The sequence below is a fragment of the Mugil cephalus genome, chromosome 2, assembly GCF_022458985.1.
Source record: "Mugil cephalus isolate CIBA_MC_2020 chromosome 2, CIBA_Mcephalus_1.1, whole genome shotgun sequence".
Lineage (NCBI taxonomy): Eukaryota > Metazoa > Chordata > Actinopteri > Mugiliformes > Mugilidae > Mugil > Mugil cephalus.
The window spans coordinates 19684768-19710599 of NC_061771.1; the positions used below are offsets into that span (position 1 = coordinate 19684768).

General features: G+C 42.8%; 2 protein-coding genes across 3 annotated transcripts; one reads left to right on the forward strand and one right to left on the reverse strand.

The window, feature by feature from the left end:
* Window positions 1–529: 529 nt before the first annotated feature.
* Window positions 530–24280, forward strand: slc5a10 (solute carrier family 5 member 10). Its single transcript, XM_047579224.1, has 15 exons — window positions 530–809; window positions 932–1003; window positions 2238–2342; window positions 2859–2918; window positions 3212–3316; window positions 3452–3557; window positions 3890–3970; window positions 4061–4266; window positions 7981–8116; window positions 16238–16345; window positions 16457–16607; window positions 16732–16900; window positions 19747–19962; window positions 22524–22617; window positions 22731–24280. The coding sequence occupies exons 1-15, from the start codon at window positions 702–704 to the stop codon at window positions 22922–22924; spliced, it is 1911 nt and encodes a 636-aa protein (XP_047435180.1). The 5' UTR covers window positions 530–701; the 3' UTR covers window positions 22925–24280.
* LOC125004550 (protein FAM83G) lies at window positions 5642–16141 on the reverse strand. Of its 2 annotated transcripts, XM_047579222.1 has the most exons (6): window positions 15001–16141; window positions 13930–14793; window positions 12017–12184; window positions 10943–11067; window positions 8555–9929; window positions 5642–7329 (listed from the first exon to the last, which is right to left on the reverse strand). In XM_047579222.1, exons 2-6 carry the CDS (start codon window positions 14419–14421, stop codon window positions 6955–6957), a joined length of 2535 nt encoding a protein of 844 aa, XP_047435178.1. In that variant the 5' UTR covers window positions 14422–14793; window positions 15001–16141; the 3' UTR covers window positions 5642–6954. The 2 variants fall into 2 exon arrangements, with proteins under 2 accessions (XP_047435178.1, XP_047435177.1); XM_047579221.1 differs by having other exon boundaries at window positions 13930–16141.
* Window positions 24281–25832: the final 1552 nt, after the last annotated feature.

Consider the following 25832-nt stretch of genomic DNA (forward strand, 5'->3'; position numbering starts at 1 on the left):
TTGCATTTTCTCATAAAGACACCTGTATTATTTCTTTGCAGCTGCGTACAATTTTAACCCTTGACACTAATATCCAGCTCCTCACTTTTTACCCACCTTGAAGGGAAGCATAGCTTTTGCTTATAAAAAGCCACAGGGATCACAACTTACAGACGACCTCCTCCCTGAGACCGGTCTCACACACTTTCACTGACCCTACTTAGCACTTACCAGAAGATGCTTGTGTGTTTAGACGCTAATGATTATAAACTTGTCATCGCCAATGATTGACCATCTGTGTGTGTGTTTCTGATTGTGTGTGGGTGTCAGCGTGGACTCTGGTCCACATGAGCATCTGCTCTACTCCACTGCTCAGCTACACCGTGCACTCCATTATCCCCTAGCACGATGTGTGTGTGTCAGCGCTGCAGGTGGCACATTAAGGTGATGTGTTTAATCATCAATGCAACTAAGGGACTGCCCTCTTCACACACGCATGTAACACCGTGCCTCGGGGGTGGTTTTGGTAACTTTTGGTTTGGACGACGGAGCCGGAGAGCGCATGTGTGTCGAATGGGAAGTGTAAATGTTCTGTGTTAGACAGCGTAGTTGTTAACGGTCGTTTCTGGGAATGTGACGTGTCCTTCTTTGTGTTCAGGGCGTTTGTAAAGATTGTGGGAGTCTGTGTGTGTGTGTGTGCGTGAGGCTTCAAAACACCGAGGATGTCTAATTCTACCGTTAATTTCTACGCCCTGTCGCAGTCCTTCAGCATCTCTGACATTATCGTCATAGCAACCTACTTTCTTCTCAACCTCGCTGTCGGCATCTGGGTAAGAGTCAGAACTCCATATACTGTATATACATATATATATATATATACACACATGTGTGAGCTTTCATCCTGATTCACTTGGAGTGGATGCTCACAGTTTTTTTGTGTCTCCTCTGTCAGTCGTCATGCAGAGTGAGCAGAAACACACTGAGTGGATATTTCTTGGCCGGGCGGGACATGGCCTGGTGGCCGGTGAGTGTCTCTGTGTGTGTTCATGGTACGATACCATCAAGAGAGAACGTTTCAACAGTCCTACGAATCAAAAGTGATAAAATGGAACTAAGGAAATAGACTGGAGTAACAGGAACAGTGAAAATTATACGTCTGTCGGAGCTACAATTGTGTCTTTTAGACACATTCAACTTTCAAACATAATTTGACTGTATAAAATAACAAAGTGTGATATGTCTAATAAAAGCTGTGCAGTATCTTTAGTAAAAACCATATGGCTTTATTATATGCTGGGACAATGATTAATTTGAGAGGTCTGTACGACGCAGTAGAGTAACATAATTTGACTTTTCACACCCGAGATCAGCGAAACATATATACACTGATGCTTAAAAAGTGTTTGCACCATAAGAACTTTCTACCTTTTCTACATTTATGCATGAAAAATGACTCAAAACATCAGTGGATTTTCTCACAAGTTCTTTCAGGAGACAAAGAGGACACAATTAAACATCTTTATCTGAAATACTGCTATTTGTTCATTCTGAAGCATTGGCCAAAGTCGCATGTCTGTGAGCTGCAAAAGTAAGTGCATCTCTGGGACTGCGGGTTAGTTTAAAGGCCAAATTAGAGGGTTTCCAATCAATGAGACGTTCAGTGACATGTTTGTTTGAAGAGGAAAGAAAAACAAGACTGTTGGGACAATATTTTATACGTTATTCACATGAAATATATCGTATATGATCAGAAACACATGTTCATTATGATTTGTTCTGTAAATTAGGTTAGTAATGATATACCTTAAATGTTGTGACTGTAGAAAAAAAGGGGACTGAAACCCTTGGGTTATTTAAGAGCAGGGAAATAAATTAAAACATTTATTAAAACAGGACTACAAACACTGTTACATATCTGAGAAGTCATTTTACATTGTTGCATGGCATAGACTCCCAGGCACTGGGGGGGTGCAAAATCTTTGGTTGAACAGACATTTTTTATATATTTCTTAAATTTCCCCACACACATTTAAATGTCTTTAGGGTAGAGAAGGGCAGCTTAATATTGAATGCAAAATGATAATAATAATGTATATTTATGAATAGCACTAGGCTGAGTTCAATATAGAACACATATAGTAGGTAGGTACTTAATCTCTCCATCAGTTTGGGGTCCTTGGCCTGAAAAACGTTGAAGACCTCTGTTGTATGGTCACTTTCATCACAGTAAAAGACCTTGCGTGTTTATTCTGTCACAGATCGGGTCGTCTCTCTTTGCCAGCTCGGAGGGATCGGGCCTGTTCATCGGTCTGGCTGGGACCGGAGCAGCCGGAGGCATCGCAGTCGCTGGATTCGAGTGGAATGTGAGTGAAGAAAGCACGGGCAGGCAGCCACGTATCGTTGAGCAAAACAAACATGAGATTTTAATGAATCTGACAATAGAAACACATGTTAAGTGGAATGAAGCAGAGCAAGCTAATCCGTTTACAAGCTTTCTTTGTGGTGCGCTGACTAGACAGAACAAAAGCAACAGGGAGATCAATTTCCATTATGTTTTTGGCTTTATATAAATATATTGGACTTGGAAATATTTACCTCCCGAATTACTAAATTGGTGTCTAGACCAGCTCTTAAATTACTGGCATTGGGTTTAACTCAAATGGTTGTAACAGGCAGCGTGCAGGAGAGGGCAGCATCACGGCTCTTTTAGTCCAAATGCGACACAAAAGACCAGAGTCAGCACAAGAAACAAATGCTCCTAAAGAGTTAAATGTTTTACAGCCGTTTTTCAGTCCGGTGAAAATTCTTCCTCTTGAGCTGTGAACAATGTCGTCAAACCCTTTTGTTTTCTTTCTGTCTCCCGCCTCTCTTCCTCTCAGGCCACCTATGTGTTGCTGGCTCTGGCCTGGGTGTTTGTGCCTGTCTACATCTCCTCAGGGGTTAGTTTACACATCACACACACACACACACACACATTCGTGCATATTTGCCTGTTAAGGCTGGTTTTGCAGGTCCCTTAAGGTGCTGAGAGACTTTTCTCCAACAAGCTTTTCAAATTCCCCAACAGGGTGTTACACTGCACAGCACTCACGTCAAATAAGAAAGACCATAAATTACTCCCTTGTCCCTTTTACTTGGTCCATAATTAGATTCAAAAATTGGAATTGTAAACACATAAACTCACTGGCTGATAATAGCTACTGACCAGTTTGTCAAAAATGTTTGTGTTCAGATTGTGACGATGCCTGAATACCTGGGACGCCGTTTTGGAGGAGAGAGGATCCGGACCTACCTGGCCGTCCTCTCGTTGCTCTTGTCTGTCTTCACTAAGATATCAGTACGACAATGTCACACACACACACACACACATAGCAAGAACTGACTTAAGACTCTACGTGGTTGCAGAACTATTTGCTGTGCGATTAAATCTTTGCCTGCACTCTGATCAGATTATTTGTGTTTCTACCACCAGACCGACTTGTACTCTGGAGCCTTGTTTGTTCAGGTGTGTCTGGGATGGAACCTCTACGTGTCCACTATCCTCATGCTGGTGGTCACGGCTCTCTACACCATTGCAGGTAGCCACGATAATCACTGAAATATGGTGATATGGTGATATAACCAGGGCATGTTATTGCTTGATTGCCCCGAAGTATTCCTTCAACTAGAGCGGAAAGATAAGCCAAGTATAGATAAGTAACCTAGTCAGTTAATCAACAACAATCACGCAATCTTTTAAGTTGTTATGCAAGCAGAGATGCCGAATATTCATTATTCGTAGCTGATTAAATTGGGTGAATTTTCTTGCTTCCTCTGTTTAAATAGATGAATTTCCATAATCAACTGGACAAAAAAATTTGTTTCCATTATAAGCGAATCCTTTGGTAGATTGACACACTCTTCTTCTCAGGTGGTCTCGCCGCCGTCATCTACACGGACACTCTTCAGACCTTCATTATGATCATAGGTGCTATAATCCTGACAATTACAGGTATGGGTAATTTCCATTAATTAAAAAGCACGAATAGAAGTTCACTGACGCATTCATGATAACCGTATGGTGAAAAATGTGTGTCCATAGCTTTCAATAAGATCGGTGGCTACGGAAACCTGGAGCGTGTGTACAGCATAGCGGTGCCCAGTAAGATTATACCCAACAGTACCTGTCACCTGCCACGGCAGGACGCCATGCACCTGTTCAGAGATGCCGTAACCGGAGACCTGCCCTGGCCCGGCATGACTCTGGGGCTCACCATCCTGGCCACATGGTACTGGTGCACCGACCAGGTAAATCCAAAGCACATCTTAAGTACGCAAAACAAATGAGCGCACACGCATCTGTAAAGTATCCGGACACGCTTTTAACTTTCTATCAATCTGCGCTCAATTACCCGTGACGATGAAGTCAACACGTGGTTTGTGAAGTCTGTGGTCACGTGCTCCTTCAAACAGGCTTTGTTAAGTGACGCTCTGTATTTGGCTGCAGTATTTCTCCTTTTAAATCTCACCAGCATCCGTTTCTGCTGCCTCTCAGCATGATGCTGCCACCATCATGCTACACTTCAGGGATGGTGTCGTGTCAGGAGTCCGGTGTTCTCGGGATTCTGTTCAAAAACTTTGATATTTGCCTCATTTTGATAACAGTTTTCAATTTGAGAGACCTATAAATACAGTGTGACGTCTCATACTCTGTTCTGTCATAAAGGCTGAATTGCCATTGATTGATGAAGTGTTAGTTGTTCGACATCCACCTTGGAATCTGCGACGTTACGTATAGTTCGGTTCGACCTGAGGGTTTCTCAGTTTCTCATCTGTTGGGGCCACTGTGCTCCTGGAAAACTCCAGAAATCATTTTATACAGATGAAGTTTACATTTTATATATGTCTAAAGTGTTGTGGTGAAACATGGGTCATTATCCTGACCTACCTACTGTATGTCTCGCCTATTTTAGCACGGGGCCATACAGAGAGTTGTCTACACTTCATGGCTTGGTCTTTCACTTCCATCAATTAGTCACATGTAGATACCAGTCAGATACTAGACACATCTATAGGGTTAATAAAGCAAACACAAAGCATCTGACCACAACTCGGAAAGTCACAGCCAAGTGTCCAAGCACTTTTAAAAATAAGTTTTTCCTTTATAATAATTTCTGAAACGTTTTTGTACAATGTCAGTAATGGTTTATTGAGTGCAGAATGGTCCATTTAAATGAAATGGAATGTGCAACACTATAAAGTGTGCAAAAAAAAGCAAAAAGGATCTGAATACGGAGATTGCATACAATTGAAGTAAATGTAAGCCAAGTTGGTCGATCATTCATTGTTACACAGGATAAGATGTTACAATCCCTTGTGCCGAGATCCGAGGCAAAACACATTTAGGAGCCCAGTCCAGCTGAAAATCAACCAGCACGATAGCAGTCAGCTACCAACTAGCAACCAATAAGAAGACACCTGCTACCTAGCCTAGCCAACACCAGCAGGCAGTATGCGGCACATCGTTTTCACGGATGTTTCGTTAAGTTTGGCCCACGACACCTCAACAAGGCTTAACAGTGAGTTCCAACTGAAGTAAACAGAAACCAAGTTTGTCTAACTGTTGACTGTATTTAGGCAAATTCCTTCTACCTCTTTCTCAAAGTGCAGAAATGCTAAATCATTCCAAGTGACAATACTGAAGTTTATTTATTCATCATGTCTCATTTTGTAGTTGTACCAGTTATACCTAGTTTCTAAAATTCAAGGATGTAGCACCATTGGTCTGTTGACATCTGCTTATTTTCTACGTTTAACAAAAAATAGCGTACTGATATCAAACAGGGAAAATTCATTGTAAGTAGAGCAGGAAGTTCACGAAAATTGAATGTGACGTTTACGTCACAGTTGTCTTTCCTTTGATATGACCTCTTAAATATCATTGGTTGGTTTTGTTTCTCACTATTATCGCCCAACTACACCCTGTTCTACCAACATGGCTGCATCCATAAATCTCAGCAAAGGAAGATGATCAGGCTCCACCCTGTTAGCCAGTCCATGATTCAGTGCCATTAACATACGGCCGTCAAACATCTTTCAACAGTCAGTTACATTTTTCTGCAGTACACCAGGCAAGAAAAGAAAAACTAAAACACACCTCGCTGTGCTCATACACAGACACATTACACTGAAACACTACAACAGACATTAAACTGGATTATTCCCTGATGTCTGATACATTTTCTTGAACATTCATATTTTATATTATCAATCAACTACTGAACTAGCTGAACAACAGAGCTAGTTCACCAACAATCTGTGTTTTTATTTACAGCGTTCACTTCAGGTGTCACGTCAGTGTTTTTACCGCTTCCTGTTGCTAAATCCACACACATATACATCATCAATGACATTTGTCAAATATTTTTAAAGCTTTAAAATGATAGCCCTGTCTTCTCACCACCACTAAGCCAGTCACAGGAATCTGTGAAGGCTAGACAATGAAAAACATTACAGTAAAAGAATAAAAGCAGTTGAGGTAATTTAGAAACCTTTGTTCGAAGGATTTTTTTTTTACAAGACTGAAGTGCCTGAGTTGGCAGAAAAGAATATCACAGCTGACCAAATATGGCACCACACCTGCTCTGACTGATCATCTACACAACACCTTTGATGAAGTGACTGGAAGGATCCACGCTGTCCTTTTTATGCATATGATTGTAAACACAAATGTCATCTGATGTTTTACTATCAGAGTTTTATCTACTCACAGGCTGTTCTCTATGTGCTTGTGAAATACATTGTCAGGCACTTCTCTACATTCACAAAGAACAAAAACAAAAAAATCCAGGCAAAATAGTTCTTGCATGTTTCACCCCAGGGTTCCAAAACAGGTAGGAAAAGATTCCTCAGCAAAGTGTCACCGGTCACCAGACTTACAGTTAGTAGGAAGTGCGTCAACAAACCTCCTTGTGTACCTGTACTCGGTCCACAGTTCTACCGGTCAGCCTTATTGTTCTGAGACGCTTTCTTCTGCAACGCTCCTCCTTTCGCCTTCAAGTTTCTAAAATTGCTGAGTTTTGAGAGAGGTACTCCTAGTAACCCTGACGGGTTTGGTGGCGGCTGCGGAGACGAAGTCTTCCTATAGCTTGGGCTGTGTCGCCGTGGAGACCGCCCGGAGCGGGTATTCGCGCTCAATTCCTGTGACCCGGCGTAGTTGGGATGAAGCATTTGGCCCTGCCAGTATCGGTGTCCCCCTATCACCGGGCCAGATGCTCGAGTGGGCCGATGAAAACTTCCCGGTTTAGCGATGACTACTTTAGGCCCCCTCAGTCTCATATCACGGCCCGGAGATCTAGAGCTCTGAAACAACTAGACCGAGAGAAGAAGAAGAGACAGATCAGTACAACAATCCACCTCTATCAGGTTAACACATGGCGTACCTCAGGGATCAATCCTTGGTCCTTTAATATTCAACAGTTGATCACTTTCTCAACAGTTTTGTGCTGATAATTTACACATGAACTTCACCTAATATTCAACTGAGATCACAGGACAAATTGGTCCAGTTAAACTCCAATTAATCACAAGTTTTTATCATGGTTTCAGATGTTAAGCTAATCACGCTTCCCCAAATTTAGGTTCCCTCAATTCAAACAATAGGTCTCATTGTATATACATCTGAATCACATCAAACAGCGTGAAACAATAAAAAAGTAAAAATATTTAAGTACAATAACAAGCTTGGACTTACAGACTTAAAGCTAATTAGCTAAGTAAAGACTCTCCAAAATAATCCACTGGTTAATTACATTACAATATAAATAACAGCAACCTATCTGTGCCTGGTTCAGAGAGCAACATTAACACTGCTTTGAAAGGGACCTGTAAAATCCAATATTTTTCCCCATTTTACAATTTTATTTGCAGCACATATTTTTTGTTTGATTCAAATACTCTGGATTTTAAATATGGAATAAGTTACATCCATTTAGTAAATATATTATGTTTCTGTACATGAAGGTTATTGTGCAGCGATCCCTGTCTGCCAAGAACATGAGTCACGTGAAAGGAGCATCCATACTGGCCGCCTATCTGAAGATGCTGCCCTTCATCTTTATCATCCTCCCCGGCATGATCAGCCGAGCCCTCTATCCAGGTGCGTACTATTACACAAACACCCACACGTGGGCGAACAAGCTTGTCTCTCAATCACACGTGCACACACACACTGACTGACTTGATATTCTGTATGTAAGCAGGTCATGTCTTGTCCCGATACGTTTGACGGACACACCCATTCCGTTTCCCTAAATGCCTGTGTGTGAGAAAGAGGCTGCGTTTCCTGTAAGTAAGGCTCTGAACTACTTGTCGAGAATTCCCCCGCACTTGTCTTTCAGCCTTACAAAGACTAAGACACCCACTGAATCAGTAATAGCGGTGACTAAATGGTGAACAAAAGTCCCCATGTCTCAACCTGAACAGGCAGTGAATCGTCACATTTAAGAAACACAATGAATTACTTAGGAGAGTCTTTGCTGACTATTACTTGACTCCTTTTAGGATAATGGGGATATTATTTGCAGTGAGCGCTCACCAGTCCTATGTGTCTGTGTGGGGAGGACCCTCTGCGCAGCTGCTGTGATTCGCGGATGAGGGCGGCGCTGTCCTCTGACTGGCTGGGATCGCGCAGGTCCAGCATGCTTTGAGAGAAGCGGGCCATCATGTTGACCCCATCTCCTTGACGATGTCCTCTTCCTGACCCCGTCGTCACTCCATTGGTCAACGGGTCTCCTGGCTGAGCCTGGGAACAATCGTAAAACTCCTCCTCCGATACCGTGGAAGTACTTGAAGGGTTGTCATCGGCTGCTCGGTCACACATGACCTTGGTGCTGTCTTGGCTGCCGCCACCGTTGCTGCCAGAGTCTCTGGAGTCATCCTTTACCAGTATGCGGCCATGGACTTCGGTCAGATCCTCCTGGTCTTCGTCTTTGCTCAATGAGTTATCCAGACTTTCCACTTGGTCCATTTTAATCAGAGTGACCTGGGGTTGGTCAGGCTGCTCTGAGGGGGCCGCGTCTATGACTAATTGCAGCGTGCGGCGTTTGGGAACAGGAGGTGCAGCGGGTTCTGGAGTTTGTCCGACGTTATCTGTTGGCTGGGAATCGGCAGCAACTTTGGACGCTGATGGAGAAGTCTGTGCATTTGGTTTGTTTGAGTCCTGTGCTGGAGTTGTGTTGGGCTGCTGAGGGGAATCTGTTTTATCAGACTGGGCTTTATTCTGAGTTGCTTGCACCTCGACTTGTTTCTGAGCTGGACTAATGGGAGCAGAGGTATTCAGGCTTGTATTCCCAGGCGGATTTTCATGTGTTGCTTCAGGCGTTGCTTCCTGATCTGGCGTTTTGGCAGGTGCCGTCAACGGTGAGCTGAAGCGTATAGCTTGACTAACCTCAAACCTCTCTGACCTCTGTAGGTGAACCTGATTGGCTCTCTTTTCATCCCTTATGTTGATGAAGCCAATTACATCACTTGGCGGGTCTGGCTCTGGCCAGGTAGGCAGGTACGGGATCAGGTACGCCTTCTCCAGATCGGCTAGTCCCGGATGTAAGGGTGGCACTTTGATAACCTCCTTATGACGTCCCTTCAATATTTTTAACCCCGTGGGATTCTGGGAGTTTGAGTTCTTGTTGCTGGAGTTCTGGTCAGAGGAGGTGGGGCTTGTGTGCGTCCCCGCAGCAACAAGAGCATACTTGGGATTGATGAGCTTCCTAGCAACCGTGGATGACACCGGAGCAGGAGCCGCCTGAGGAAGCGGTTCACGGATTGGTTCATCTGCGATGGGAACCTTGCTAAGAGACACGCCTCTGGACACGAGGTAAAGGTCGCGAAACTGCACGTCGAAGGTCTCCACGGCCTGCCCCGTCACCACGGTGATGAGGTTGCGGTCCAAGCGAGATGAGGACCAAGTGAAACTGGAACAACACAGAAAAGAAAAAGAAAATTCACAACTCCCCTGTCAATGCTCTCAACTGGAGAGAGCTCATATTTCACATTCTTTTCTCTACTGACCCGATCCCGGTTCCTTTTGCACGTAAACCCTTTGTGCTAAGGCACGACTCCTTTATTATCTATTATGGTTTAATCATTACACCAGACACGTGTACCCTGAAGACATGCATCACATTATGTCCTTTGATTATGATTGTTGTCATGTTCTTCCTCAACTTCCTGGCTGAACAAAGGGTACAGCCCTCGAGACTGTGCAGAAATATGTTATTAACAGACAGACAGATAAATTAGCTGATGTTAGTCAAACCACTTGTTGAGCTTGTTCCCACGGCCAAAACATGATATACTGGACATGATTGGTGGCTAGTATTTTGTAATACAAATTATAGTGTGAGAATAAGTAGCTTTAATTAAACTATTTGATATGTTTTGTTTTGTTTTGTTTTTCTGTTTTATTGGAGAGACTGGGTCCCACCCTGCAAGTTTCAAAGTAAACACAGTTACTTGATCAGTTTAGGATCTCTGATTATGTCAGGCTGTACTCTGCTGGGGATGGTTGCTGGAATGTCATTGCTATGGGATGGGAGTGCCTGGTGGGTGGTACATGTCTTGGTCCAGAAGTTTCCCAGCAGAACATTGAATTGTCACAAAGATGGTCAATGTTATTCACTTCTCCTGTCAGTGGTTTTAATGTTGTGGCTGATCGGTGAAGCTGCTAAAGTGTCTTCTTTATTTGGCATCTAGTCGTGTTTTCCTGGATTTCCCAGGTGAACATCTGATTTAACACAGCTTAAACTGCACTAGAGACTAAACCCAAATCAAAAGTAATGGATCAGTGAAGGATGAAAGGCACCGAAAGCTGAGGAGACTCTTTTCTGGGAGAGAGTTTTAAGAGTCAGTTGATGCACTGGTAGTAAAAACACAAATAAATGATCCACACGCACACTCATGTGATACTGAGTAGTGCGCCGCTCACCTGTACGACCCGGAGATGGCTCTGTCTCCATCTACCAGGAGGAACCTCTGGCTCAGAGATCCACGCACCTTCTTTGCAGTCCGCGTGAAGAACTCCACACCTCCACAGCAGCGTACCCGCAGATTCTACACACACACACACACACACACACACACACCAACACAAACACAGGATTAATGCTACGTGAATGAACTAGAGCTTTTGGTAGCGTCGGCCGTTGTAGTGACGAAAAGGATAATAAAAACCAGAAGGGATCAAGGAAAGACAAAAGAGCTGCTGTTGCTCAAAGTCAACGCTCAGCATTAATACCGACATAATCCAATTTCTGGCGTCTCCGCAGGTTGGAGCAAGGGCTGTTTTTATGTATGTGCATGCTCGTACGGCACACCCTGCAATGTTTGTCTTAGGCCCCATGATAAGGGTGTGGTTGCGAGCCGAGCGCTACCTCCTAAGCAAGCGTTTTTTTTTGCGAAATCTCACGGGACGCGTTAGCCGTATCGGTCGTAAACGGCCACAATAACAGCGGCGATAAGAAAAAAGCTGGAAGAAAGTCTGATGGTTAATGCCGTGAGGAAGGAAGAAGGAGAACTGAAAGAGAAACATATCACAGAAAGTAAAACGCGAGGTGGTTTGTTTAATTGCCTGCAGCACAGACTGGAATGTGCTTAGTGTCTTTCTGGCCCCAAGTACGAAATATTTCGAAAATCCCCAATGAAACTTCTAAGTATTTTCTGTTACTGCCTGGACCAGTTTATCTCAGAGCAGCACAGAATAACAAGGAAACTCAGCCTATGGCCAACAACTAGCTGGTGCATGCGCCGCACAAAGGCCTGCAGGCGAAAAACTGTCAACCATGCATCACTCACATGTCCTACTTTCAAATATTTCCCTCTGTATTATTATTATTATTATTATAATTATAAAAATGTTCTAAACAAAAGCTGTCTTTCACAGAAATCAGATAAAGGAGTTTTTTTAAATAAATATTTTCCGTTATTGTACAGTTATCTGGAGTAGCCATCTGTCCATCTCCAAGCTTATCCAAACATCATCTCTGTGTGCGTGCATACTAACCTTTAGGTGTCCTCGGTGCATATCAGCCCTGGCACACATGGAAAGGAAGCTTTGCACTGCAGCCATGTCGATGATTATGTACACGGGAATTTTGCGTTTGTAGGACGCGTCCAGCAGGTCTCGAAAGATGTCCACGTCTGTGAACACATCCATCACCACGGCAATGACCTGCACACATGCACGGACAAAGAAACACACGCACACACACAGAGGGAACCACAAATGGTGTTATTGTTTCCTGGTCCGTGTGGGTGGGTTTGATTTAAAACCGCTCATATCAACAATGTGAAAAACATCGCATCCACAAAGGAAGCTCTGCACTTAGCGCAACTGAATTGGCAACAATAAATCAACAGTAAATATTCTTGCTGTCAAGAAGCTCGATGATCCACACACACAAGAGTGTTTTGCAAGGTGGTGACAAAATGTTAAGCGACCGAACGGAGTTTGTTCAACGGCAGCATTAGCGACAGGATGCTACTCTTTACGTGACCTAGTTTAAAGTCTCTGGAAACAGAGGTTAGAATATTTTACTGCTGGCGTTAAATCAGCTTCTTCCATCAAAAACAATGAAACGCGGCTTTGCCAAGTCAGAATACTCAGACCAGCCATGTGAGCGCCTTCCAAGCAGTAAAACGCACTTCACTTTGAGACAGAACCTAATTAATTGAGCTCTAAATGTTACTTCTGTTGCTCTGGGGCAAAGGCAGATCACTATATGAGCAAGCATTTTATGTATCTTATGTATCTTAAAGGTGATGTATGGGGTGCTGGCATGTAGTGTATTCATTTACGCCTGTGCTTTTTTTTTTTTTTTCCACTGGCGTGTCAAGCTCAGACACGTCTCATTAAAATGTTGTGTGCAAGTGTGGCACATTTAGACAAGGGAAATATGTTTGTGAGACAAGGCCGAGCCAAGTAATGAGAACTCGAGTGAACCCCAGACAGGTTCATATCAGAGATAATGGTTTTAAATTCACTTCAAAGAATCACGTGTCGGATTACTTTGGTGGATTTGATTTTGAATGCGGCGCAAACGAGTGGTTGGTAGCGAGAAACAAAGGGAAGCCAAACCCATGATCGAAATAAACATCCCCATTATGCGAGGTATTCAGAAGATAACAATGTAAATATTGTAGCTCTTAAGCTGCAAACGAATTTGCCTAATTGTGGCTGCAACCGACGATAATTTGCCTATTGTTCTCTCAGTCCAGTCGACCGTTTCTTTCTGTGCAAACGAACACCAGGCTACGTCCATTACTACTTCTCAGACCCAACGGTGAAATCTTCAGGTGATTATCCACGATCCAAAACAGAAACAGAAAAGCATCACATGTGTCAGAGCTGAACTGTAAATGAAAGGCTCTGACACTTAAAAAGTTGGAGCCAGAGGATGTGACCCCGGTGTTATTGAAAAGTATAATAGGTCATCAAAAATAGTTGACGGATGATTTCCTGCCAGACTAATAACTGATTAATAAGTTCCAACCCTAAAAGCAGTAATCCAAGCGTATCCTTGCTTTATCTGCTGTGTGTCACACATGACTTTGTTTGTGATGGTGAAATGCATCAACAGCTCTGAAAAGAAAAACTGTTTTTCTGCCGAGCCTGTTACTGCAGCTGTTTGTGTCGACTTTGTGTACGGTGGTGCAATTCATTTTGTGACGCTTCTCCTTTTGCTAATTATGTTACCATCCATCTAACACGAGTTTGCTACATAACAAGTTTATTTTATATATATATATTATTAAATCCTAGTCATGGACACCCGTGTGTTAATCAGTGCTTTAAAGTCAGAATAAAACGGAAACATAAAATACAGCTTGTTACTTTATGGTTATGTTAACTTATACTGTATCATCGTCATCATCACCACCACCACCACCACCACCATCCTCTTCTTCGCTGCCTACCTTCTGGGCTGATGCAATGCTCTTGCGCACCACCTCCTTGATATGCGTGTTGCCCTCGGTCGGAGGCTGCGTGTGCACGGTGACGCGCGTCACCCCTCGGTATGAGATGGCCTCGGGCCATCCCAGGTCCAGCTCGGCCACCGAGGCCTCGGACCGGTCAGGCCAGTACTCCAGCGACACCTCCCCGTCCCCCGCTTCCTCCTCGAACCTCGGGGCGCCGTTCCCCGGGCCCGGAGTGTCCGGCTTCTGGTGGGGCTCGTACCCGGGCCGGTACGCCTCCGCCGTGCAGGCGATGCGCTCCAGCTCCGGTTCCGAGAGGAAGTCGCGTACGCCATGCTTGGCGAGGAAGTCCGTAAACGCCTCGCGGCCCTTGGCGATGAGAGCCTCGATCGCGAGCCGCTGGTTCTCGCTGTAGAAAAACTCCGGTTTGCTCTCGCTCACGCGCCAGTTGACGTGGTGGTCGTCCAGACACTGGATCTGAGACAACGCCATGGTCCCACCGATCAGTAAGCAGCGCAGGAACCACTCTGGTTAGGGTCAAAACTCCCGACAAGTGTTGTCAATCATTCCGGTCCATCCTCATGAATGTCTGCGTGACCCGGGCGCGTGAGGCGGTAAAACAGATCCGTTCAGAAAAAAAGAAAAAGCGGGGCAGCTTCTCATGTGAGAGGAACAAACCGCTATGAGTTGCTCCACACGGGCTCTAGCTCAGCCCCAGGTCTCCGGTTACTAATAACTCTCACTCAGGTGGAACAAAGCCCGCACGCCCAGAGCCACGCCTTTCTCCACCTGACAGGAGCAAGAGAGCGGCGGCGGCGGCCCGGGTCAGCTGGTGGAGCTCCAGCCCCGCGGCCCGGTGTCTGTCTGGGGCGGATGAGTCAGTGTTTAGAGGAACACGGAGTCGAGAGAATCATTAAACCTCCTTTAAATATGTTGAAACAGAGTGTGACTCAGTGCGTTTATTGCGCTGACGAGTCACTTTCCTGCGTCTGAGGCAGCGGTTCACAGATGTTCAGAGAAAAACTGTTTGACTTCAAACACGAAGCGCAACGAAAAGTCGTGAAATCTCACCAAGGAGGCGCAAAAGGGGGTCTCGGCTCTGACCCAGTTGGCGTCGGCTTATTTTAAATTGTTCTTCAGCATTCTTTTCCCGAGAGAAAGGAAGAAACACAAAAGTTGGTCGAGTACCAGCGGGCAGGGCGGTGGAGCTGCCGGCGTGTGTCTGACCAGGAACTCGTCTACGGAAGCTCGGTTACCGGGGGCAGAAAGGCGGAGTGTCCGGTAGTTGGTTGGGAAAGAGAAGCTCTAAAACTCCACCCATCTCGACTGGACAGAGGGGGAGAAATCTGGGTTTTCAGCACAAATCACAACCCTTGCGAAAGACAGTTTAATAACCGAGACAGTTTAATAAGTGTAACTGGCACCACGGGACTTCATTGTGTCGCGTATTTGTTGTGACATAGTGGATAGTTCACATCTTTAACTTTATGAGATTTACTAATTAATATCATAAATACTCAGAGGGTTAGTGATGTGTCTCTGGATGTGCTGTTGATAAAGCAAAGTGAGAAATAACTAATTTGTATTTTAAGATTTACAATCCAGCCTTGTTGTGGTCGTGTCTCCCAACAGACCTTTGAACATTAGATTACTCTCAATTGAGTTAACTGTGATGGGATTATAACTCACAAGTCACTGGAGCATCACTAACTGACTGGATGATGCAGATGTGCTGTGGGTGGTGCTTTGGGACAAAATCACTGAAGATTCATTTTCTTTTCTCCGTTTTGATGTCCCATGACAGTATCACATCACGGAGTCTTTCACACAGACGCCCACGTGTTTTTATGTACTTTAGAGCATGTGTAGCCAATAGTGATGTAAGCAGGTTACATTTTTTATACTTTGGATGAAGTGTTGTAATAGCTATTATCTTCACAGAATAGTAAATTTGCTCTTGTGACACGCAAAAACTACACGAATGGAGCTAATCTCAAATAACACTTAGTTTGGAGAGCATGAAATAATTCAAAAACTCATTCAGATGGGAATTTTTGGCCAAGCTCCTGTAACATGTAACCCTTTTGTTTAGTTAGGAGAAAAACTTTAAATAAGCTACATGTATGCTTAAAGTAAAGCTTATCCAAAAAGAAATAGCTACTGTAAGATCCAGTGTAATCCAATTCTACTTCAAATTAAAATATCAATAAAAATCCAAAGTCCTTATACAACCCGGAGCCAGAAACCCCCAGAGCAATCCGTGAGGAAACAGTGGCAAAAACAAAACGATTGTGTGTTTGTGTTTCAGACACTGTGGGGTGTGTGGATCCTGAGGAGTGTGTGCGTGTGTGTGGAGCCGAGGTGGGCTGCTCCAACATCGCCTTTCCCAAGCTGGTCATTGAACTCATGCCGAGTGGTGAGAACGCAGCTTCCCATTTCAAATAACTCGAATGCACCGGTGTCCCCGTCAAAGTTCGTCAAGCACGTCCCATCGCCGGTGTTGTGCGTGCGCCGGTGTGTGTTGCAGGCTTGCGGGGGCTGATGATAGCGGTGATGATGGCTGCCCTCATGTCTTCGCTGACCTCCATCTTTAACAGCAGCTCCACGCTCTTCACCATGGACATCTGGAAGAAGCACCGCCCGCGAGCCTCCGAGAGGGAGCTGCTGCTGGTCGGCAGGTATGAACGTCCGTCCTCCTCACCTGGAGGAGGCTTTGACTCCCTAAATAAAGGGAAGAGACGACGACGTGCTGCGCTCGCGTGCAGGGGAAGTGAAAGAGATACCGATACTGTTTTGTCGCAGGATTGTGACTGTGATCTTGGTGGTGGTGAGCGTGGTGTGGATCCCCATCCTCCAGTCGGCCAACAGCGGGCAGCTGTACGTTTACATCCAGTCAGTGACGAGCTACCTCGCTCCCCCCGTCACTGCTGTCTTCAGCCTGGCCATCTTCTGGAAGAGGACCAACGAGCAGGTGACAAACCCAGAGGTGTAATACGGTTGTGATCACGCTCATGCATCAGTTCGCCCGTAGATTTGTCCACGAAATGTCAGAAAATGGTAAAAACATACAGTCCAACTGCAAGGATTTATCGGTTTTTAATCCTCAACAGAATTGTATTCACAATGCAGTTTATGTAAAAGCAGGACGTCCTCTCGACTAGAAAGCTGAACCCAGTGAACTCCTGGTACGCACAACAACACAAGTGTTTAATTAAAAAAAAACAAAAAAGTACTGTACAATACAACAAACTTCACCAAACTTAATTACAAGTTTAATCCACCTTAGATTACCGATCATTCTGTTTGCCCCTAGTGTGTGTGTGTGTGTGTGTGTGTGTGTGTGTGTGTGAACAGGCTCTTTTCATGAAGGACATTGTTTATTATTTCCTCAGCAGGGACCTGCATGAATGCACCCTACTCTCACTTTAAAGGATAAAGGTCATTGTCTGATAAGTGAGAGAAAGTGTGATTATTACCAGATAAACACTAAAGAGGAGAGATAATGTTTCTTCAGTAAGTGTGTGTGTGTGTGTGTGTGTGTGTGTCTGCCCGGAGCAGATATCATGGTTGAGACGCCGCTCAGCTGTAAAGCAAGTAAAGACCGGTCTGTTTTATGCATGAGACCCAACCCCTGTGTAATAGAGCAGGCGCTGGGTGTGTCTGTTCTCTGCTGGCACACTGTTGAAAACCCCTGAAAAAAAAGTCTTGATTTATTAATTTAATTGTCAGTTAATAAACCGAGAGACTCGGTATGAACAATGTTTCTCTATGCAATAAATGCAAATATAACCCTTTACCACCGCTTACTTTTATTACTTTGTGTTTACAATGAACTTGCCAGAGTTTACAGCGTGAGCTGGCAGCAGCCAAGCAAACACTGATTTGGTGACATGCAGGTCAAAGGACATGTCTGTTAAATAAAGTTATTTCTAATCACACAAGTAGCATCGAAGGCGTGTCCACGGTTTTAGCTCATGCTAGAAAATTGCTGGTCAACAATTAACTCGATTAAAGACCCAGAGAAGGCTTTATTGTTGTTGTACAAACAAGATTAATAGTGCTAGACATGAGAGAGTGCAATTAATAAAAAATAATTAAAAGATCATATAAGTCATGAATAAATATTATAAGAGCATAATAAATTACTGAGGCCAAGAGACACTGTTCATTCATAGACATTCATATGGATGTGTGCAGACTTTAAACTAGCTTTATGTGTTAATTAAATGTCTTTACAGTTACATTCAGTTCAGTTCTCTTCACGAAGATAGTTGTGTAGTGTTGATTGAGTCCTTAACTTTTCTCTAATGCTGCCATCAGGTCAAACTTTTGATTTGTCCAGTCCTCTGGTTTATGGCCACAATATAATGTCAATACTAATACACTACCGTTAACATAGACTTTACCTTGGAATGCGATTAAATTCCCACGAGATTCATGAAACTGCGAGAAAATAAATTGCGCCATGTTACACGCTGTGCATAAACATGCTAACTACACAGCTAGCTTCACTGGCTGCGTCCTGGACTTCAAGGCTTCTCACACTAATGCTTTGTCCAGTCAGATGGAAAGTATTTTGTCTTTAAAGTTTGTGCCCCTTTCTCCAAACAGTTTGCACAAAGGGATTCACAGATTTTGTGTAACAAACCAACAACTAGATGGAGTAGAAATTTGCATCCTTAACATACAATCATGTTAGTGATTCTTTAATATTCCTGCTAATGTCAACGACAGCCCAAACTTAGCCATGATAAAACCAGCAACAGCGTCACATTTGACTTTTTTTTTTTTTTAGAGGTAAGTAATAAATGTCGGAACACACTGCACTAATATAACATGCTCTGTTTAGCAGGTATAGCATGTTCGCCTTCTGTTATGAACATGGAGATCAAAGCGCAGCCTGTAGGATATGCTGGCGTAGCTGTTGACTCTTCAGTCTATAATCAGCAGGGCTAACTGGATAATACCGTCATTCAACTGTGGTTTGTAGGTCACCTTGATCTCTAAAACCTTTGAGTATCAAATCAAGGCGTCATTTCAAAACACTGAAGCCGTGTGTAGCGCAGATTATGCTCTATGATGTCACGGCCTTCTGCTTTGCAAGCTTTCCCTGTAGGACTCATAAAAATATTAGCGTTAATAGCGCTGTTACACGAAAGGCGTGAGTCTTTTTTACGCGTTCAGATAAATAAGTTGAGCATATGGCTGTAAAGACCTGAAAGGTATTGACTCACCAGTTCAAAGAGCACGTGTAACTGAACTGAATGTGTCACATGCTGCATATTCTGGCAGTATAGACTGCAAACAATACAGACCTGTTTACATGGGAAGGGAGCACATTGAGTCTTTAGAACAGGGCAGCAACGACAACTCATTAAAGTGATAATTAACCCTCCACTCATCCATCTCATTTCGTATTAAGCCTTAAAATGTTTGTCTATGTAATTTTCGAATTGAAACAAAGCAAGTAATAAAAGTGGGCAAATCTCTGTTTGCTCTGCGCGCTGCGTCACGGCGAATGTTTTCTTCACATTTGTGAAGTGGAACTGCTCAGATCACATTCTTTGCTAAAGGTTTGAGAGGAAAAGAAGACAGGCTTATTTGTGAAGCTGCACGTGTGTGTGTGTGTGTGTGTGTGCTCACAGTAAGTGACATGACGTTGACACGTTACTGTGGTGGGAAAGTGAGAGTTTTACAAGCCTGACACACCCAAGTATTACCCAGAACCTGTTCAGGAAATAGCCCTGTACGCCCAAACTGAGGAAGCTCGTGATGTCAGCTCAGGAATTCAGGCTGCATGTGTCTGTGTGTTTACAGGGGGCTTTCTGGGGCCTGATGGTGGGTCTGGTGGTAGGTGTGTGTCGGATGGTGTTGGAGTTTGCCTTCCCTCCTCCCAGATGTGGCGTCGAGGACTCGGCCCCGATGGTATTGCGGGGTGTCCACTACCTCCATTTTGCCATTCTGCTTTGCGGACTCACTGCTATTGTGGTAACTGTAGTATCACTGCTGACACCACCGCCCAGCCATGAACAGGTGTGTACACATGAATAGGGTAAATGACACAACTATGGCTGAATTAGCCTTATGAAAGTAGTTTTGCTGTTGACAAACCTGCATTGTTATCTTCTAAAAATAAAAAGAGATGAGTTTGAGGTAAAGGGAGTTGTACGTTTGAGAGGGGATTACCAGAGGGTTGGCCTACATGTCAAGACAGCCAAAGAGGCCGTGCAGGTCTAAATCCATAAGATCAACAGTAATGTAGAGAGCTAAATCCTATTGCACAGTGCAGCTGTTGTTGCATTTAACACAGTGAAACGCTAATACTTCATATCTGCAGTGTCATTAAAGCTTGTTACCCATTTGTCACATCTGACCTCAGTTTAGCCTATGTATGAACTCAGCCTTTCTGATGCAAAGCTCTCTCCCACCATATTTCAAAAGAATCAGCCAGAATTGCATCAGTCACATACAGTATGTATTGCATTTGTAACACCAGAAAGGCTTTGTCATTGTGTTATGATAAAGTTTGCACATAACTAAAGTAGTTATAGTTTTAGGGGATCTTCTTTTAGAAGTGAGTTAAAGAAATGGTGATTAGCCAAGCTTAGCATTAAGGCAGAAAACCATCAAATGACTGACACATCAGGTTACCTGCAAGATGGAGTAACTTGACATTTGGTGCAATCAGATTGACGATTAATCGACCTTGCCTAATTTAGCCAAAAGCCAGTAAATTATGACAAAACCGACAACGTTACTGTTAACATAGACTGGGCTTTTTAGTGGTAATTAGCAAATGTGGTAAATCTAAAATGGTCAGTTGTGACTTTTTTACCTGCTAAACATAGGCAGGTTTGAACTGTCACTGTAAGCTTGTCCGGGTCCAGATATTAGCACTTAGCCCATAGCACCACTGTTCAAAATGTATGGTGTTATAAGTAAAGAATGAATGAATGACCTGAACAGGATCACCGCAATTGGACGGGCAAACTAGAAAATGCCTAGGGCCCAGAGAGGGGCCCCAAACGGCTGCTATTGGTCCTGTCATATCAATGACCTCCAGGACGTAACTTAAGAAATAACTTAAGGTATGACTTCATCAAACAATAAAGCATTAATGAATATTAATTGACACTAAATGTGAACCACAACACCAGGTTTCTATATCTGGATTCCAGTCGTTTCCTCATAATGCAGCGTTCCACTTACTTCTCTTTTCTTTGGCAGTAGGAAATATCTGTATCTGCTTTTCAAATCTGTTGGTACAGTCAATCACACAACAGCTCTTCACATTTTAAAATCGATTTTACAATTTAGATGATATTTCAGTCTATGATTCAAACTAATGCTGCTATTCTCCATGTTCGCCTGTCACGTTTTGCCACTCAGTGGCTGCAACCATGGTGACTTCGCTTGCTGTGACGTCACACGCATACCCTCTATAGACACTAATGGGGACTGCTGACATTTGGTCCGTAATCAACTTGAAACCCCCTAAGACACTGTAAAAATGACACCTTGGGAGTTTCCCTAATGGAGCCCCCAAGGTGCCTCTTGCCTGGGACCCCCAGAGTGTCTTGCAACAGCCCTTGACCTGAATAAAATTGCACATGAAAATAAAACTCAACACCTTTGGACATTCTGCACTCAAAATTCAAGTTAAGTACTAGTCGAGTATTTGACTAATGGTTAAAAACTAGTAAAACTGCAATCACCTTAGAAATTACTTTGAGACAAAACACAAAGCGAATAGTTTGAAGACGTTTCTATTTGCAACCAATTCAGAGTCACATTTTTTCCACGGGGGGCAATTTATGGCATATGTGAGCAGCATGATGTGCAATACAAGACTCTTTAAAAGAACAAAAGAAAAAGAGAGTGCTGAATATGTTAAAATATTCATAGGTTGGTTAGCCCAGCTTAGCATCAAAAAAGAAAACAGGTGGAAACAAGTCTGGACGCCTAAACCAACCTCCCTGCTCACATTTCTTTGATAGCGGTTTGAGTGGGCTTTATGTGGTGATGGACTGAAGAATAGCAAAATACGGTTGTCATTCATGTCATCTAAGCACCATGGAGTTTAATTTGAATAAAATAGCCCTGATTGGTCGTAGGACTGTACTGGTTTAAACATGCCCCGAAAGAATTCAGTCAGGCCAAACTGGGCTTGGTGGGAACAGTAAACTGGGCCCCTCCAAATCTAACAAAAGTACCGTAGGTTAGATTCCGAATCAGTCTCACTGGTCCGATAAAGCTCAGTAATCAACACTTTTTGTTAAGCTGATCCTTAAGGGGTGCTGATGAATGAGTTTAGTTAAATTTCAAAAAGGCCTAGCTAACATTTACCAACTTTTTCAACCTTTATGGTAAGCTAAGCTAGCAGCCCGATTCATATTCTCTGTATAAATGCGATCTTCTCATCAGAATCTCTGTAAATAAACACATTTTTGTAGTTCTCAAAATAATGAGAATAAGGCCCAATATGCTGACTTAAAGGGTGGGTGAATAGGTGAAGTGTAAACAAAGTGTTGAATATGTGTGAGCGTCATTAAACTGCCCGTCAATAAATCTGGTTTTATTATCTGCTTACCCAGATTTGTAACCTGACGTGGTGGACCATAACCGAAGAGCCACAGAGAGATATTCCTCTACAAAAAGTGTCCTCTGTCAGCCACCGTAGCTCCCAGAGTAAGAGCCTGAACATCCACTTGGCATAAAACCAGCTATCATGTGATAAATAGCCAGTTGTTGTGTGAGTAACTTCCTGTGTCTGCTGTGTGTGCATTTGTGTGCCGTTGCAGCGCCCGAGCCAACGCGGCGGATGACGTGCGGTCAGGGGGCGAGACTGTGCATCGCAGCAGTTCGCCGATCAGAGGAGGCTCCAGCTCCCAGAGTCCCCAGTATTCGAGAAAGCGCGTTCTGGTCCAGGTTCTGCTGTATCAATGCAATCCTGCTGGTCAGCATTAACATTTTTCTCTATGCATACTTTGCCTGAGTGGAGGATCAGATTTCACATCCCGCCTCATCCTCCCCGCTGAACTCTAGTCTCTCCGACATGAACTCCTGAGATCCTCAAGGCGTTGTGTTATTTCTCAAACTAAATCGTGTAGATGTAGCGTTGGAGCTTTTTAAAACCTCAATGTGAAAACCACAGATCACATGCTTAACCTCCAGGGCTGCAAACTAACCCGTAGACTTACATGCATCTTGATCCACATCTGTTTCACGTTAGTGCATAATGACAGACAATAAGAGCACACAAACACACAACATCTATGTGTATAGCTTTTTGCAAGCAGACATTACCCAAAGTGCTTTACAGGCAAAATAAACAACAAATAATTGAAGAATTAACGAATAAAATACAATTCATAAAAACATAAATTGGGCAAGAAACCCAAAACAAAAAGGGTAATGTGTTTTTTTTAAAAAAACACTGAGATTCAGTTTGGAGCTAAAAAGAAAAACCTCAGCAGCTGGAACATAAATTATAAGGCAGTTGCCAGTATTGAAAAGTGCTAGGTTATGAAAGGCTTTATAGACAAAAATAAAAAAATGAGTACGTGTCAAAAACCCTCCAGCGGAAGACATTCGGTCTGAAATCTAAAAAGAGATGTGGTAAATTAACCAGCCAAGTGACTTCTTTAAAAAATAAATAAATAAATAAATCCTCACATGAAATGTCACTTTTTAAATTATACAATCGAGTATTTCACAGGAATTTCATTTGTGGTCATGTTTATCATTTTTCCACTTTTACACCACATGGGTTATTGTTTTTCTTTTTAAGTTTATGGGTTGTAACAAGTTACCATGAAAATGCAAATGTTGGCTGACCTCTAAAAAAGGGCATTACAAGTCATCTTAACTTCAAAACTAAACATAGTCTGTGGTTTGGCTTAGTTATTTCTGTCTAGCGATTATACACTTACTGTTCATTATATAGTTATTATTATACAGTATGTAAGTGTGCTGTGCCAGGTTGTAATCACTGCTCTTGTGTTCTTTCATGCTATTTAACTTGTTTATTAATTGAAAATATGAATTTTTCCTCCCCAAACTCTCAAATTTTGTTTTATTGTAATGCAAATTTATAATAGATCACAGATTTGTGTTTGATATTCATTACAAGTTTACAATTAATCAATTTTAGTTAGAAACTGGACATTGATTAATCTCATTGTTTAATATTTTGTTCATTATGAGTAATTTTATTATTCCTCAGAGGACTGATTGTTAAATGTAAAGAATCTCAGTCAAAAAAGGGAAAGCCTGGACAACGTGTCCATCGAATGTTTTTTTTTTTCCTCTCTCTTGAGATATTTAAAATAAACTGAAACATTTGTGCATCTGAGCTCAGATGTTGAGTATTTGCATCCAGAAAAAATAGTCTTTATTTTGTTGCCGTGCAATTTACTTACATGTACATAACACAAATAACGGAGGACGTTTAAGGGCAAAAACTACTTGGTAAAACAAAGCAATGCAACGTTACTTAAAATATTTACAATACACGCTGATTCCAAGAGCTCAGATAAACTACAGTAACTCTAAGTCGGCAACAATGATTTTGGTTATAAATGATCATTTGTGATCGTCTTCCATGTTACTTGTTAGTCTGCTGTTCTGTTCGATGTATTCAGGGAAAGAGGATGAAAGACAGAGAAACCAACAAAAAGCAGTGAGAGCCACCAATATTTTATATTAGTACTGACATATGTATGATTGAGCCCCACAAAAACTTAGAAGTACTGATTTTGCATTTCACTCCCAACAGCCTGACTACATACGACTGGTAAGATCATCTTTCTGCTCAGAGTTTAACTCTTAAAAGCTCATCACGACAGTGAGGACTGGTCTTGGTGAGTCCGATCGCAAGTGGCCAGTTTAAAGTAAAGGTCACACTGAGGATGCATTTGAGAGATCACATTAGGAGGAGATCTGGGCGGCATTTGACCGCATTCCTTTGGTATTTTGGACACACTACTGGGACAGATTTGAAACCGCCTACTCAACAACAAGGGGCTCTTGTGCAAGAGTTTTTCTACCATTTATGCAAGAAAAAAACACAACTATTATTATAAATGACAAGCTAAAAGTGAAAATTTGTCACTTGTGGTGACTTTTAGAACCTAAAACGGTTATAAAAAAAAACGTAATTTTACATTTTCCACTATTATAAATAATAACATACGCAGGAAAATGCATCGTAAGTTATGTCCGTTCTTGAGTAAGTTAGTTTTAGTTCATTGCAGTTATGATAAATGTAACGGTAGCTAAATAAAAGATGCTAATGCTAACAGCGGACGTTAAAAGGACGACGAGGACGACTAACGGCCGTAACTACGCCAAAACAACAACATCCACAAACTTATCTTAGTCAGACCTCCAGAAAATAACTTAAGGTATGACTTAAAAATACAGCTTAAATTAATATTAAGTTTCGGTGCTTGGACTCCATTTGTTTCTTCGTAGCATTTCCGATCCATTTACTTATTTTTTGTTAAATATATATATATCCGACAGCTTTTCAAATCTGTTGGTACAGCCAGTCGCACAACAGTTCTTCACATTTTAAAATTAATTTATTTTTACGAGTTACACGATATTAATAAAGTCAATGGTTCAAACTAATGCCGCTAATCTCCATGTTCAACTGTCACTTTTCGTCACTCAGTGGCCGTAACCATGGAGACCTCAGCTAGCTGTGACGTCACGTACATACCCTGTGTAATCTGCGTGTCGAGAAGGTTTCTGAGATAATTAACACCGGGCCAGAGATAAATAAAAGAAAAATGAAAGAGCCTTGCTCTGAAATATGTATCATCTCCCCGAATCATGACGCGCACATGAAACAGAATGTCCTTGGTTCTGAGACAGCAGTGGTGATCAATGAGAAACAG

What these genes read in the sequence shown, in the direction of transcription:
- slc5a10 (XM_047579224.1), top strand. Translation starts at nt 702, where the DNA reads ATGTCTAATTCTACCGTTAATTTCTACGCCCTGTCGCAGTCCTTCAGC. An exon ending in GGTACTGGTGCACCGACCAG is followed by an intron (nt 4,267 to 7,980) that starts GTAAATCCAAAG and finishes CTGTACATGAAG; the next exon opens with GTTATTGTGCAGCGATCCCT. An exon ending in CATTGAACTCATGCCGAGTG is followed by an intron (nt 16,346 to 16,456) that starts GTGAGAACGCAG and finishes TGTGTGTTGCAG; the next exon opens with GCTTGCGGGGGCTGATGATA.
- LOC125004550 (XM_047579222.1), bottom strand. Translation starts at nt 14,421, where the DNA reads ATGGCGTTGTCTCAGATCCAGTGTCTGGACGACCACCACGTCAACTGG. An exon ending in TGCACCGAGGACACCTAAAG is followed by an intron (nt 11,068 to 12,016) that starts GTTAGTATGCAC and finishes GTGTGTGTGTAG; the next exon opens with AATCTGCGGGTACGCTGCTG. An exon ending in CACACAGACACATAGGACTG is followed by an intron (nt 7,330 to 8,554) that starts GTGAGCGCTCAC and finishes CTCTCGGTCTAG; the next exon opens with TTGTTTCAGAGCTCTAGATC.